We start from the raw sequence: 16,118 nt of genomic DNA on the forward strand, positions 1-16,118 counted from the left end.
CACACACACACACACACACACACACACACACACACAGTGGAAGTCGAACTTCCACATTCCTCTGGGAGGGAGGGAGACACACCCTCTCCTCTGATCCGGAGGAGGAGAGCCTCGTCCTGACAGTTGATGGGATGCAGAGAGGAGAGACGCACCGCAGCCGCCGCTGTGTGATGTTTGGATCCCCGACCAGAGTCTCCGAGAGCAGCAGGAGGTAAGACAACACATCTCATCTACATCTGACATCTAAATCTGACTACATCTGTCTCACAGCTCAGACACTCATGTAATCATCCACACAGGGTGTTTGAGTCATGTTAGTCTGTATCATGAAAGTATGATATTATGGTGTGTGTGTGTGTGTGTGTGTGTGTGTGTGTGTGTGTGTGTGTGTGTGTGTGTGTGTGTTTGTGCAGGGACCTAGACAGACACCGATCAATACACGAATATGTCAATACATACATACACAGCACAACAGGACCCCCCTGTGTAACCCCACCCATCTAAGAAAATGACACCAGACAGCAAAAATGTAAACACAGTAAGTGAGTGGAGTGTAACTAAGTACATTTACTCAAGTAGGCTACTGTACCTCAGCACGATTTTAAGGTACGTAAATTTTACTGGAACATTTCCATTTTCCCTCCACTTCACTGCATTTTGGAGGCAAACATTGTACTCAACTACATTTATTCGATACATTTAGTTTGGATGACTCACTTTTACCAATTTTATATTTGATCTCTGTTTTTTAACACAAATATGACTATTGGGTACTTTTACCAACACTGCAATTACTCAAGCTCTGTAATTAAGTGTAACTTTGAGGTACTTGTTCTTTACTCGTGTTTCTAATCTTGAGGTACTTGCTCTGTGCTTGAATATTTCCATTTTTTAGTACTTAGGACTTCTCTTCCACGACATTGGATATATGGAGCAGATATTGTTCTTTTAACTCACTGCATTTATTTGGTTACCTTAGTCAAAATACAAAAAAAACCCACTCACTGAATTAATATTTTAACAAGTGTGACTTTTGTGCTCGTTACAACGATGCACGAAATCATCGTATCCTCTGGGTTTTTCCTACATTTATCTCCTGAAATCTTGTCTGAAGCACCTCCCCTCAAGAGCAAACTCAATTAACCACTGGATTATTTGAATCTTCTTTACCTTAAATCTGCACATTTTTAATGATGTTGGGTATGAAGAAGAACAGAATCGGCCTTTGCAACACCACAACCTACACGAAACAGCTTCACCAAATTCCCCTCCGTGTCCTCCTGTTAAGTGCAGCTGCAGCCCTGGTTTAATGCGCGCGTGTTTTATGATGAAGAATCGTATGAAAGGAGAATGGAGAGCGTTATTTCAGAGGAAGCTCTGCTGCCAGAGAGGATGTAGCAGCACACATTGTTCGCGAGTGAGATCATCCGTGTTCTCCAGATTTAAACCGAGCTCCTCTCGCTGGGCTCTCACACCCAGAGAGGAGACGATTGCATGAAATCCTCCTGTTTGGATGAAGAGCCATCACTCTCTGCAAAGGTCAAACCATGCCTGCTTTGTGTAACTCCAACATCCAAAGATCAACTCATCATGAGCGCAATATTTAGAGTGCTTACTTGACACAAGTCTGCAGAAAGCTCAGCAGTGAGTCGGACTCCAACCTTTAGACTGTGTGTTATCAGGCCGAGATGGGAGTTTGACTCTTCAGGCATCATGTTATCTGACCCAGTGAATGCATGGAATTAGCAAAACATACAAAAGTCTGTCTTCATCCTTTTCTTGCTCCAAGGAAGGTGTGAAAATTACATCCAAATTTAAGCAAATTATTTCATGAAACCGCTGTCTGTGTCCCTTTTCCTCTACAGAGAGATCAAGCTTTGAATATATCATATGTCGATGGCTATCAGCAGGAACAAAAGGTTTTTTACGGTGCAGCATGCAAATAATCACAGAGTGAATGGACATAAAATGCTGTGTGGTGTGAATAAACGCACTTGACATGGCCAAATGTAAGATTCGAGTTTGAGGTTAACAAAGGCACAATCACAAAACCTCTTACCTGAAAGATTCTGTATTGTTTTTTTATCACACACTCAACAATGTCGATTTCTATTCTGAGTGATCGCTGAAGGTGCTTTGTAAGTATGTTTCACCCAGCATGACCTGTTGACGAGCAAACAGACTTTTTTTTCTCTCGCTTTTTCTGGATGAGTTAAAGGGATATTCCGGTGTAAATTTAATCCATGGTCAAACACACAGAGTAAGACCCCCACTCGAGAGACCAAGTTTCCAGACCGCCAGTTTAGTAGTAAACTTTAGCAACCTCAGAAATGATCTCAAGATAACAATAGCAGTATAAGCCTTCAACAAGAAACCGCCATCAACAAGCCACAAATAATGCTGGGGCGGGGGGGGGAATATCCCTTTAGTATATTATAGATCATCTGTACAAGCAACAACACACACTTCATGCATTTGTTTCAGGGACTTGCAGCACTGCAGATTTTTAAGTCAAGAAAATGCACTTATTTTTGGCATTTCATTGTTTGTTTGGGGATTTCTATGAGAAGATTTGATTGGATTGATGGGATTACACCATAGACCAATCCAGTCCAGAATAAAATACTGTAGCAACTACATCATTATGTCAAGTTAAATCTCTCGGTGAATCAGTTAATTTGTCAGAAAATGTCAGAAAACTATTATTGTTGTCTGTTATTGATCTCTTCAAACTTTATATCTTAAACTTAATATCGGTCCATAATCTAAAGCCATTCACCTTCCTGTAACAGATGACCAAGAAAAACAGAAAATGTAACAACCACTCGAACACAGGTTTCTGTTTGATCAGGAGGTCTAGATGATCACACATGCACTCAAACAGGCCTCCAGCTGACGACGGTGGTCCCGCTTAAACCCTCCTCTGGCGATGAATCGGCCCTGTTGTTGGGGAGTTAGCACATTCCTGCCTCCTCTCTGTAGAGGCAGCTTTCAGCTCTATTGTGGCGGGTGAGGAAGTCTGATGTCACGACCAAACACACTCTCTGTCTTTCTGTCTCTTCCCGCCTGCTTCACGTGTAACTCTTTTGAAAAAAAATAAAAATAAAAATGAAAATAAAAATAAAAACAGGCCTTGTTTATGTCGACCACATATGCTTTTAAGTTCAGGCAGCGTCACCAAGTACACAGGAGTTTCAGGGAAGTGACCGGCAATTTAGTTTTCGTATGTCTCCAAGAGCAGGGTTTCCCAAATGTTGTCATGCCACGGTCTCCCAACGGGACACACGGTAGGAGTGAAACCTGAGTTTATAATAGTCATAGAGTGGTCATTTCTACTAAATTACAGTGAATTTAAACAGTTATAGGTACCACCGTGAACCTCGTAATTTATGCTGTGCTCTACTGTACGCGTTTTGATGTCTGCTTTTTTGTTGTGTGTGTGTGTGTGTGTGTTCCCTTTAATTGTATCAACGAAAGTCAGCTTTGTAGTTATATATGGCACGTTTTCGTGTTCCTGATAAACAAAGGAAATGTGTTTTTTTGTATGTTTTTTTTAAAGATCCATGCAACAATCTGTGTATATGTAAAACATGGAAATACAATACTATAAAGAGTTCACTGCCAAAAATGAAGGAAAGTTATCAAGGGGAATGCGACAAAATAACGACAACTAACAATGACAATGACGTTCCTGTATTGCGTTACAGAGAGAACCTCACCCCTGGTGAGCTGCAGAGCTACCAGAGCTACCAGAGCTACCAGAGCTAACTGGCTAACGGCAGCTAAGTTGCATTAAGATTAATCTGTCGAAAATGTCAAGGGACTGCAACTTTTTTATTTATAACCCTGTGTTGTAGCATGACAGATAAATGACCCCTTGAATCTTGAGCCTTGAACTGTTTCATTTTCCAGAGTGCAGTACCAAAAGTGTAGAAAGTATATTATTCTATTTTTCTTTTTTCTAAAGATTTTGTTCCTACAGTTTGAAACAGCTTCTGTAATTTATACCTTGATGGCTGTGTGTTAGATCACTTACTCCGACTTTTGGGGCAAAATCATGTTAAAGCAGGTCAAAGTGTTCGACAAAAACAAGAAAACATACACAAGCACCAATGACAAAGGGGAAAAAAGGGTAGACTTGAGATGTCTGAAATATAGAGTGGATGAAGCTGTTAAAAGACTTTCCGAGACGCAGGTTTATTGAATAATCCGGAGCTTTGCACACCAGATTTGAGGAGGTTTCCAGTTGTGTTGAACGTGGCCCCGGCTTTACCTTCAGAGTAATGTTTGTACGAGTCCTCGTCTGCCAATAAACGGCGCAGCCTTCACGCGAAAGTCATGGCAGCATCTGTTTCCTCTCCAGCAGCCAAACACTGGACTCCTGATCCCTAGTGACCCGCGTCGCCATGCCAACTCCCAGGATCCTCACAGCAACCGGGAGTCCTCAGAGAAGTTGTTAGGCTTACAAGCCCGTTTACATCCGTGTGAGCCTACAGTGTGAAGTGGATCTGAGAGAGAGAGAGAGGTAGGCGTCTGAGAAAGAAGCAGATGGCATTGTTTTACGGCTGCATGACACGATGAAGTCTCTTTTACTGTTTCTTTTCTCTTTCAGAAATGATTTGCCAGCGAGGTGCCCTGCTCATTTTCACGTTGCTGGTGCAAACGGGGCTTGTGGCTGGATGTGTGTGTCCAGCCGCCACCATGTTGTCCCAGTTTCCCTCTGAGGTTCCTGCTGACGCCTGCTGCTTGAACTACTCTGGCTCGGCCTTCAGCCACGTACACTGGTCTGTGTTTACCAACGAGTCAAACATAGAGATATTGGATCTCTCCTTCTGCAATATCACTTCTGTTCACATGAGGGGCAAAGAGGCCTCCACACTGCAGCAGGTTTACCTACGTCATAACAGAATAACGACACTGCCAAAGGGGTTTCTGGCCCGACAGCCCGGCCTGACGGAGGTGGATCTGAGCGGGAACCTGATTCAGGCGCTGCCCGAGGGTTTTCTTCAGGACTCAGATGGCCTCCAGAAGCTTTATCTGCAGGGAAACCGGCTACGCTTCCTGCCGGGCTCTGTGTTGCAGAAGCCAAGTCTGCAAAGCCTGGAGCTGGATGGAAACCCCTGGGACTGCTCCTGTTTGCAACTGGAAGGACTGGAGGAAGGCAGGAGGGTTAACAGAACTGCTGGGCTGCAGAACCTGGTGGGGAACATGACCTGCATCTCTCCCAGGCACCTGGCCGGCAGGACTGTGTTGTCGGTGCGGCTCAGCGATGTGTGCCGCCCAGCCGGACTCACAGCCCTCTTCATCGTGCTTCCTCTCATCATCCTCTCCGCCTTGGTGCTCTGCTGGTGCTGCGGGAGGAAGCGGAAGAAGAAAGAGACGCCCATAAGCACCTCAAAAAAGAGAGCTTCAAGCTCCAGCTGCAATGGCCAAAAGAATCGCAAAAAGCAGCAACAAGTGGCCGCCGAGCAGAAGAAAGCTGGACACTGTGTCGACGAGGGGATCCTGAAGAACCAGCTGCTGCTGCGCCCGGCGTCCACCCTCCTGGGCAGCACCAGAGACATCTACGAAGAGGTGGAGATCAAGCTGGGCTCGGTGGAGTCTATTCCCAGAGTCTCCTCCCGCTGTTCCAGCTCCACAGAGGGGAGGCAGGGCTCCCAGGAGCCCAACGGGGCCAGCAAGGCCGAGCTGGACACAGTCAGCGTGACGGAAGTGATGAAGGACTCAGCTGACAGGGAGAAGGCTTACCTGACCCAGTCGACTGAATACTACAGCCTGGTGCCGGGCATCGAGCTGGAGGACTCAGACCACGGCGAGTATGAGAACGTCAACCTCTCGTGACACCATCATAAAGGAAGAGTTCAGTATTTTGGGATATACGCTTTGTTTGTTTTTTGTTTTTTAAGAGAATTAGATGAGAAGATCTTCAGCAAACTCACACTCTGGCTATTGGCTACAATGATAAGTGACCACCTGACCTTTGTTAAAGGAAAGTTGTAAATATATGGAGGCAAATATCCATCTGCCTTCCATTTTAGCTTATTTACTCAATGAAGGTTAACTAATTAGATTAACTGCAGATTTGTTGATGAGTTTCTGGCTGTTAAAATACAAGATAACTACACAATAATTAATTGTTTCTTATGTATTTATGAACATTAAATGGTATAGTGATACATAAGTTACCAAACCAAGTTACACAAGGGCTTCAAGTGTGGACCTGGAGCCAGGAGGGCGTTTGACTGTCCTATTGCCAACTGCCTTCCCCTCCACCTCACAATGTGAAAGTTAATAAGCATTGCATGTGAGCATGATATGCCGAGTTTAGGTCAATCTTGGACGCATCTGTTCACAGGAACATGAACAGGAAACATTTTGTCCTGATGACTAGGCTGGGTGCTTTGGATTGATGGGAGAAAGAGATTTTCAGGCCTGAGGCTAGCTGGTTAGCATGCTAACTCCAGTAGGTATCTCTGCAACCCAATGCTGAGCAATGCAAAACTGCTATTTCTTTACATTCTGTGGATGATCTTAGTTTGTTTGTTTTTTTTAAATGTGCAAACAAAAATCAGAAAAGATTGCACCTTTAAGTTATCAATGCATTTTTATGGGGCAGTCAGCCTAGCCTAGCTTAGCTTAACTTAGCTGTGCTATCTTCTCATCTAACTCTCGGAAAGAAAGTGAACCAGCGTATTTCCCAAAATGTCAGATTGTTCCTTTAAAACAAGAAAGACAGTGTGTGTGTGTGTGTGTGTGTGTGTGTGTGTGTGTGTGTGTGTGTGAGTGTGAGTGTTACAGAAAAAGTGAGTTATCTATTGACGCAGAGACAGCCTGGTCCGACCACTGTGGTATCACAATGTAAGAGGAAGTGATTTAATCCGGAGCTTTTCCTGTGGGACCTGCCTGAAGAACGCAGTGACGGTGTGAAAGGGAGGCCCCCTGTTTTCTCTCTGGAAAAAAAATATAGTGATCTCAAAGACACCAAGACATAAAGTCATTTATTCTTTTTTAATATTACAGTCCACTCTTCATGTTGTCATCAGACATGTGAGAAAGAACAGGACATGTTTTTAATCACTGTGCTTACATAGGTCAAGCAAGCTTGTACTCCTTTACCTCACCCAAGTGTAATTGTTAAATGCATTCCAGTTTGACATATAATGCTGCACGCAGGATGTTCAAACTCCTTCACCTCAAGCTGCACATCCAGAAATGTAGGTGCTGAACAATGACTAATCCCATTGCAATGCTCACAGTTAATTCAATGTGAATTGTGGAATGTAAAGCTTAGACGTGAAGTCTAAATTTATAAATGTCATTGTTAAAGAAGGAACGCTAAAGAGGACGCTTGCTCATGCTTTGAACCACTTACTAAAGTGTGCATAAAGGTTGGAAAATGTCTGGCTTGTCAGATCTAAATGCAGGCGAATGCTGGTTTAAGATTAAGATCTCTGTAGTGCCGGTTCAGTAAACTGAGATGCAGAGCGCTGAAACCCAACATGACGACACTGGAGAGGACATCACCTACACAAAAGACGGCGCTGAACATCAGGGTCATCACGGAGGCGCAGGATGCAAACACTCGATCGTTATCGAAGATGTGGGAAAAATGGGCAGACGTCACGCTCTCACACATGCTGGTTTTGAATGCTAATTGGTTTATGTTCAGTTAGAGAGAGACACAGAGAGAAAGAGAGAGAGTGGGTGCAGCGAAGGGTGTGGGACTTCCTGGAATTTAAAAAACTGTGGTGTATTTTCCAGACGGCTTTTCACATATTTTCCATCAAAGCTTTGTTTATCGAGATTGTGCGGTTGACTGCATTCAAAATGCAAAAAAAGCCCGACAGACAAATGAGTAAATGTTGCATTTTGTAATTTTGTACAGTTTCTTCACAGAGAAACAACATCATGTTTTCATGTCTTCTTTTTTCCCCCTTTCTTTTAGGCAAACATTTTACCTGTGGGTAGCTTTATTTGATGATTAGCTTATTGTTACTATGCCTGTCAGATTTCAGACACATTAACAGTTTACACGTTAATTGTGGCAATAGTTAATTCAGATTTTTAAACAACTGGTTGACAAGCCCGGCAGCTTTTTCTCTAGCTGGCAACCATAGATTTTAGACTTTATCAGCTTTAGCTATCTAGGTTAGCTAATAAAGCTAACAATAGCTCCTTTACTTGACTGAAAACACTCTCAGGCTGACCTTTTAATGTTTCAAGCTGAGTTTTTAAAATGAGAATCAGGAAAATGGGTCTTGAATATGCACTTGATAATAATAATAATGCAAAAGAAGATGCTATAGCTCAAAATGTCAAAGGTCAACTTTAGCTTAAACACGTGTCCACATTTTCAAACAGTATGTTTCCACTTTTACAAGCACAAGAGAAAAGTTTTTTAGGATGAGGACAAACTAATATTTTTGGCAAACATTACATCTCAGGTTATGTTCCAAAAAAAACCCATAAAAGAACAGGACAGTGCAGCTAACATTAGCTTAGAGCTTTGGTTATTGACCAGGTCAAAAGTGTTACTTCTTCACATTCTATTGATAATCTACTCAAATTCATAGACATATTTCACAGCTTCTCACCCCAAATTGAATTCCTGGCAGCAACAGAAAATGTTTTATACATAAAGAAAGCCTATGTTTGACATTTAATGGAAGACAGAAAATATGAAAAATCCAAATCATTCAAAATAAGACTGTGTGTGGTTTATGGTCGATATACTCTGAGAGGATCTGACCTCAGTATTTCTAACATCCTGGTTACAGCTGTGATTGTGCAATTTGAAGTGAATTTAGGCCTTGTGGAGTGTTTGATGGCTTTCTATCTTATCACAAATGAAAAAAAAAAACTGCTGCATTTACTAAATAAAGTATCATAAATAATCACTGCTGAAACAAAATGAGTATACTGATGTGATACTTTTAAAGAAAGCACTGATTTTCATCAAATGTTTGTTGTGGCAGACGCACTATCTTGATTGTTTTTACATGCAAAATGTTTGAATATTGTGGAAATAAATATTGTTTTTTTCATGATTTCTGCCTCTGGATCATGTATCGTGATGAAGACTTGCACCACAAACTAAGAAAAAAACAAACTGTGTTATTAGCTCGCTGCATTTTTTTGAGAACATGCTCCAGATCTTTTCATTCATTCTTTCTCCGCGGCCTCTCGGCTCTTTCTGCCCCGACAATGACCCAGGCCAGCCCCAGCTACCTGAAATCCCACTTTTCTTTTGAGCTCTAATTTCACTCACCGTGGGAAGTTGTAATTACCGCATTAGGTTACCCAAACGATCATCGCTGAGCTGCTCACTCTGTCCTGTTCTCAGAGGTCTGAGCCCCGACCAGTAGATCCAGTAGCTGAGGACAGGAAATGACTGGGCGGGAACAGTTGCTGGGGCGACCATGGATGCTAATCTGGGAGTTTATCTCATCTAAATCTAGATGACAGATCCACCACTGACTTACACAGCACAGAGACACACACACATAACAGGGGAAAATCCTTGTAACAAGGTCAAAAAGAGAGATTGCATCACTTGATTTGAGCACAAACATAAGAACTGAAAGCAGGGTTAAATGAAAACATGACAGATAAACAGAAGAAATCTCAGAAAAAAGTGTGCTGTACTAACATCTAGATATGTGATTGGCATCACACATGGACAGTCTCACAAGCTATTAGAGATGTCAGGTGTTCTTTTACTGTTTTCTGTCAATAAAGGAGTCTTTGGGTGTCTTTGTTTATGAGGTAAATACAGACTTGGAAGCCTCGGGGCTGAGGCTGAGAGCCCCGCTGCTCTTCAACTGGGCACCATCTAGTGACAGGAATGGATACTACCATTAAAAGACACTGAGAACATGTTATTTTGATGAACACATTAATCTTATTAGTAATACATGAAATAAGCTAAAGTTAGATTCAGATAAAAGAATGGGGAAGTCCACAGTGGTCACTGATGTCCGGGCGCTGATGGAGGATTGATGGCCTCATAAATATCCCGTCTGGGGAGAGCAAACAGAGTCAGAGGGTAAAACACGGCTGGCAAAGGAGAGTTTGATTTACAATGTGCTGCTGTAACGATGTGAAAAACAAACAAGTGAGAAGAGCAAGGCAGCCAATGACAAAGACTGAGAGGTGGGTGGGGTGGACCCATCAGACAGTGAACCCGTCAGCATCACACTGTAAAGATGTCTGGGCCGCTGTTATCACAGTCTCTGATGGCCAGAACAGTAAATCACAGCGAGGAGCCTCTGCCGGGCAATCAACCTGTGTGTGTTTTATTTGATTATCTACGGCAGGGGCATTAGATTTACATAGCAGGTTCCAAGTACTTTGTCGATTTCCGTAGCATCTAGAAAGGTCTTGTCAACAGAGATTAGTGCAGTATGAGACAGAGTCTTCACCAAGACGGCAGCACCACGTCAACAAATCATAAAACATAATAAATTTATAACACAGACTAAAGAGGGTGACACAAGACTTCTTCTACAGATCTACATAAGTTTAAGAATAAGTTCCACAAGTTTAAGAATAAGTGAAAAAAAAAAAGAAAAAGAAGAACAAGAAGAACAAGAAGAAGGAAAAAAAAAAGCAAATTCAGACATTGAACACTTTCATGCCAACAGAAAAGTCGGGTAAAGTTTTATAGTCTGCAAAACATTTACGAAACTTTACAATGAAACAGCGTTGCAGCATTCTCCTAAACCACTGAAGATGGGGCCTTGTTTTAAAACGTAAACAACAACAACAACATAACATCACAGGAAGTAGGGCTGCTTAAACGCTCACTTCCTCCTTTATATGCAAATAAATATGTCCATTTTTACACAAAAAGTTAATAAATTCATGTACTGTCGTTGTGACTGTCCTCTTAGCGCCCCTGACTGTGACTGACTTCTTAGCTTCATATTTTAAATCAGACTGTCTTCTTAGGCATTATGCTAGCTGCATGGCTAATTAAGCTAAGTAGCTAATGGCAGTTACAGTTAGCGGTAAAAAATTGGGGTAAATTTGTATGTAGGTGCATCTATGTGTATATATGTGTTTGTATATGAAATAGACATTAACACTAATAATAGACATAGACACTAACACTAATAATAATAATAATAATAATTATTATTATTATTCAGTTTGCTACATATTGTTTCTGACACTTTGTACCAAATGATTCATTGTATAATTTCTGAAAATGAAATGCTGATTTGTCAATAACGTAAAAGAATAATTTTAAATAAATTAAAGACTTTGGACCAATCAGTTTTGTGAGGGAACACACAAACTACCTAATCATATGTTACCATCTCCAAAGAATTTACTGAACAATAATCAATACTTATTAACATGTGAGTGAAATAAAAAAAAAAAATCGGCATACTTTGCTGACAGGTTGTTTCAGGCACTGTGTAACTGTAGGTGTGTATCTCCCGGGCTTCAGGTTCCCAGGTCATAAATCTAAGATGTTCATTTATGGCAGCACAGCAGAGAGGTTTAAATTGAGACCCAGACGAGGAACTTTTCTTCTCAGGTCAGCAGGACTCGACACTGGAACCAGGTGACACACCTGCCCTCACAGGTAAGACACATCTTTAGATATTTGTTTTGAGATGGTTGTAATAAAATGTATGTATCAACAGAAATTCCTTCCTTCAGATTTCTACATTCTTCTCTACATTTTACAGGTATTTCTGCTGTTTGGGCGCAGATCAAACGCAGACATGACAGTTTCTTACACCCTTGAAGTGGCCAATGCGAGATTTGGCGGCTTCTCCAAGCTTCTGTTCAGGTGGAAGGGAAGCATCTACAGGCTGTTGTACAAAGAGCTTCTGGTGTTTTGTGGGGTTTACCTGTTTGTCAGTCTGTTCTACAGGTAAATGGTTTTAATCCTCCAGTTTGCCGCAGTCTGATTGCGATTGCAGCCATCAGTTAAAGTTGTATTTTCCTCTCTGCAGGTTCATGCTCTCACCAAGGCAGCAGGATCTGTTTGAGCGTGTCGCCCTTTACTGTGATCAGTTCACCAACACCAGCTTCATCCCAGTCCTGTTCGTGCTGGGTGAGTCTGAGTGAACTCTGTCCTGGCAAAATCTGAAGATCAGTCACCATAGTTAATGCTTTTGTGACGCAGGTTTCTATGTGACCATGGCCTTTAATCGCTGGTGGGGTCAGTACACCAGCTTCCCGCTGCCTGACAACCTGATGATGGTGGTGTCTGGGAACGTCCACGGGACGGACGAGAGGGGTCGCCTGCTGCGACGGACGCTCATGAGATACGCCAACTTATCCTCAGTTCTTATTCTGCGATCCATTAGCACACGAGTCCTCAAGCGTTTCCCAACTCTGGAGCACATAGTCGAGGCTGGTAAGGAGAGAAATTAAACTTCTCGGTTTCATTTTAAAGGAGAATTTCCAAGACCGTTTAAGAAAACACACAGTGGGGGTGCTCTTTAACTGACTGATTTGAAGCAACAGTTTGCAGTTTTCAGGAGAAAGATAATGATTGATGAGTTGAGTCATGTGATACCACATTTACACCAAAATTGTGTCTGTCTTTGCAGGGTTTTTTAACATGGCATTTGACTTTTTCACACTACCTGGAGACAAATTGGCCTGTCTGTTTTTTTGTGTGTGTGTGTCATCATGAACGGCACCAGAAAAACAGGAAACAGTTGAAAGCAGTAGATCATATATTTTATCAGACTAGAAGACGCCCTATCTGCAGTTCCTGGATCCATCCTGTAATCAGGATCCACACAAAAAGTTAATGGGGTCTATTCTGGATTGAGACCCGTCCTCCCTCCGTGTCTGGGCAAAATCCATCGGGTACTTTTTGTGTGATCCTGCTGACAAACCAACAAAGGGACACGGGTGAAAACACAACCTCCTCAGCAGTCCAAATGATGAAAGAGATAAGACATGTTGGAAGTAAAACTGTGCTAGCATTGTAAGAAGATTGACTTAAAAGATGTTACTGACTCTGCCTCCAATCTTCAGACAGGAAGTTCAGAACTGAGAGGCCCTGACTATAAAAGTCCAGTCACCGTAAACAGGCTGCACTCTGGTTGACAGTTGACAGCAATTCAGCAATATTGATATATTACATCCATCCAAGTGGTACCAAACTGTCTCTTCTCTGTGCAGGATTCATGACGACGCACGAGCTTAAACTTTTCGAGTTGCTTCACTCTGATTTCAACAAGTACTGGATGCCTCTGACTTGGTTCTCAAACCTGGCGTCCAGAGCGAGAGAGGAGGGTCGGGTGAGGGATGACATCGCTTTGAGACTACTGATGGACGTGAGAGTTTCTTTGTCACTTACTATACTATACATGAGAAAGAGAAATATACGCATTATATACACATTCTGTTTAATTTGTATTTATAAAAGGATTATATGGATTTTAACCTTCAGGAGCTGAATAAATACAGAGCCAAGTGCAGCCTGCTGTTCCACTATGACTGGATAAGCATCCCTCTGGTCTACACTCAGGTAGGCGCTTGAGGGCAGTGTTGTAAAATGTACTCAAGAGCTATACTTGAGTAAAAGTAAAGATATTGCTTACTTTATTTTGTTAAAGGTGAAAGTCACCCATACAAGTAGTATTTAATAGTGTAGTAATTGAGTCTGAAAGCATCTGAAACTAAATGTACTTGAGTATGAAAAGTAATTTTTATGTATAAGTAAATTATATGAATATTTGCATGCATGTACTGTATATACTGTATATTAGAGGCCAATCAATTATTGGCCTGGTCGATTATCAGATCCAATATTTCGAATTTTTTCTGATAGTTGAAATCAGTATTGTTTTTTTAAAATCTGATTGTTCATTAAAAAAGTCACAAGTAACCAAAGTTAGCAAATAAATGTAGCAGAGTAAAAGCACAAAATAGCTGGAATTGAATAAAGTAAATGAACAAGTAGTGAACAAGTAAAGTACAAGCAACTTAATATTTTGCGCTTAAGTACGACATTAAATGTACATTCCCTGCATGAGGGGCAGTACAAGACAAAATCAGCAACATTTATTTTTTATGTAATTTCATGGCCATTTATCTTCTTTATCTTTCACACTTTGATAAAAAAAAAAAAAAAAAAAGTCTTGATCAATACCTCGTTTCTTCTTCAGGTGGTCACAGTTGCAGTTTACTCTTTCTTTGCCTTCTGCGTGATTGGCCGTCAATTTCTGAACCCTGAGAAGGGATACAAGGGTCACAATCTGGACATGTATGTCCCTGTTTTCACCCTACTGCAGTTCTTCTTCTATGCCGGCTGGCTGAAGGTGAGACAGATCCATGTTTCACTTGTGCAAAATATATTTTCTTTTCGATTTTGTCCCGAAAGAGCGCTCCGTTTCCACTCTATAGGTGGGGGAGCTGATCATCAACCCGTTTGGTGAGGATGATGACGACTTTGAAACCAATCAGCTGATTGACCGAAACATTGAGGTTGTCCCTTCAAGATATCTCTACAATATGAGCCCTCGAAAAGCCTGTCAGTCATTTTAAACTGTAGTCATTTTAAATCTGTCTCTCTGTCCTGCAGGTGTCAATGCTGGCAGTAGATGATATGTATCAGAACTTGGCTCCAATTGTGAAGGACAAGCACTGGACGCAGAGACATTTTTCCATCCCGTACACTCTGTCGACAGCAGCAGAGTCTCTCAGGCCGGCCTTCAAAGGCTCCACCTTTGACATGAGGTGACCTAGTTTCAGTGCCTTTTCTTTGCTGCTGCACAGTCCAGTAAAATCACCACCACTACAATAACCTGAGTTTAAAATGTCCGTCATATCTCCAGGATGAGTGCAGAGGATCTTGAGATTCACCAGCCTGCAGACATTCCTGGAAAGAAACAGTATTTACCTCTGAAGGGCTCTCTGGGCGATGGTCTCAACGGTCTTCTGCAGAGAGGCAAAGGTATCCTGCGTGGTGGGAGCCTCCCTTCTCTGATGGACGTCTCGTCACACCCAAATGAGGAAGATGATGCTGATGCTGAGGATGACACTGATGCTAACAACTGCGATGAACAAGAAAAGGCCTTCATTCAAGTTGTAGTGGAACACATCTAGTGGAAACTACTGTTTCACTCCGTGTGATTGAACCATTGTTCTTATTGTATAAAAATGTTTTTTGATTGAAGACAACTTAAATATGTTGTGAAATAAAACACATGCTCTTATTATGAACTGTGCGTGTATATGAAAATTATTGCGAATATTCAATGCTTTCATTTTTCATTTACGATATAGTTGATCTTGATTTATATTTGAGGACATTCACATTTTGAATGATTTAAAATTACTTCAGAATGATTCAGTCACCCACATCTATCTTCTGTGATTTGAATCATTCTATATTCAAATTTATCAGCCAAGTACATATCATAAACATGGCATTGTCCACAGACATAACAGCAGATGCATTGGTGCATGGGACCAGTCATTGGTTTTATATATAGTCTGCAGAAAAATGGTGTACGAATTGATCAAAATATGTGTTTAAAAGGGCCCCTCTTAGTATGTTTAGTATTATATTCTTGGGTAACCATTGTTGATACATCATATATAAGCAGCATTTTCCTGCTGTAGCTGGTTGAGGTTGAGCTAATTTGGAGTTCTTTATATACTATCGTGTCCCTCAATCTACAAAGATACATCAAATTAAAAGATGATCATATGTTAGTAAAGTAAAGTTTTAACTGCAAGAAACTATGGCTGTAAAATAACTGTATGCATTTAGAGGTATAGTTTTTTTCCCCCCTTTGAAGGGTAGTAACCCTGCTGGGAAAAAACAACACAGAACAGCTTCAGAACACAAGCATATGTTGTGTTTTGGTGCTGGTTTCGGTGCTGGTCTAGGTTGTTTTTTAGCAGGGAAAGCATTAATGTCAAGCAGCATAAAACAGAAACACAAATTCACCAAAACTCTATGTAAGAAAGAGAATAAATGTGGTCAACGTCCAGCACTTCTGCATAAAAAACAGCATACAGTCTACAAAGAGTCACTGCATGCTTTTTCTTGAATCCACGTGGTCTACCTGTACACTAAAAAGAGTTAAAAATAAAATAAAATAAAATAAAATAAAATAAAATACACAACAGAC

The 16,118-nt window shown here is 41.4% G+C and overlaps 2 protein-coding genes and 1 long non-coding RNA gene across 4 annotated transcripts; 2 read left to right on the forward strand and 1 right to left on the reverse strand.

Moving 5' to 3' along the window:
* si:ch211-106k21.5 (leucine-rich repeat-containing protein 38) lies at positions 1-9,047 on the forward strand. 2 transcript variants are annotated; one of them, XM_037085390.1, is made up of 3 exons: positions 1-211; positions 4,364-4,525; positions 4,613-9,047. In XM_037085390.1, exon 3 carries the CDS (start codon positions 4,615-4,617, stop codon positions 5,839-5,841), a length of 1,227 nt encoding a protein of 408 aa, XP_036941285.1. In that variant the 5' UTR covers positions 1-211; positions 4,364-4,525; positions 4,613-4,614; the 3' UTR covers positions 5,842-9,047. The 2 variants fall into 2 exon arrangements, with proteins under 2 accessions (XP_036941285.1, XP_036941286.1); XM_037085391.1 differs by having other exon boundaries at positions 4,367-4,525.
* An 887-nt stretch (positions 9,048-9,934) lies between these two features.
* LOC119010538 lies at positions 9,935-15,016 on the reverse strand. Its single transcript, XR_005071993.1, has 3 exons — positions 14,879-15,016; positions 14,129-14,208; positions 9,935-10,019 (listed from the first exon to the last, which is right to left on the reverse strand). It is a non-coding gene; the product is annotated as an uncharacterized LOC119010538 (long non-coding RNA).
* On the forward strand, positions 11,485-15,201 carry best4 (bestrophin 4). The gene is made up of 10 exons (XM_037082730.1): positions 11,485-11,593; positions 11,700-11,887; positions 11,970-12,070; positions 12,143-12,376; positions 13,156-13,310; positions 13,427-13,504; positions 14,145-14,297; positions 14,383-14,463; positions 14,561-14,715; positions 14,814-15,201. Exons 2-10 carry the CDS (start codon positions 11,736-11,738, stop codon positions 15,082-15,084), a joined length of 1,380 nt encoding a protein of 459 aa, XP_036938625.1. The 5' UTR covers positions 11,485-11,593; positions 11,700-11,735; the 3' UTR covers positions 15,085-15,201.
* The last annotated feature ends 917 nt before the right edge of the window (positions 15,202-16,118 follow it).

Source organism: Acanthopagrus latus, chromosome 21 (genome assembly GCF_904848185.1).
Source record: "Acanthopagrus latus isolate v.2019 chromosome 21, fAcaLat1.1, whole genome shotgun sequence".
NCBI classification, from domain to species: domain Eukaryota; kingdom Metazoa; phylum Chordata; class Actinopteri; order Spariformes; family Sparidae; genus Acanthopagrus; species Acanthopagrus latus.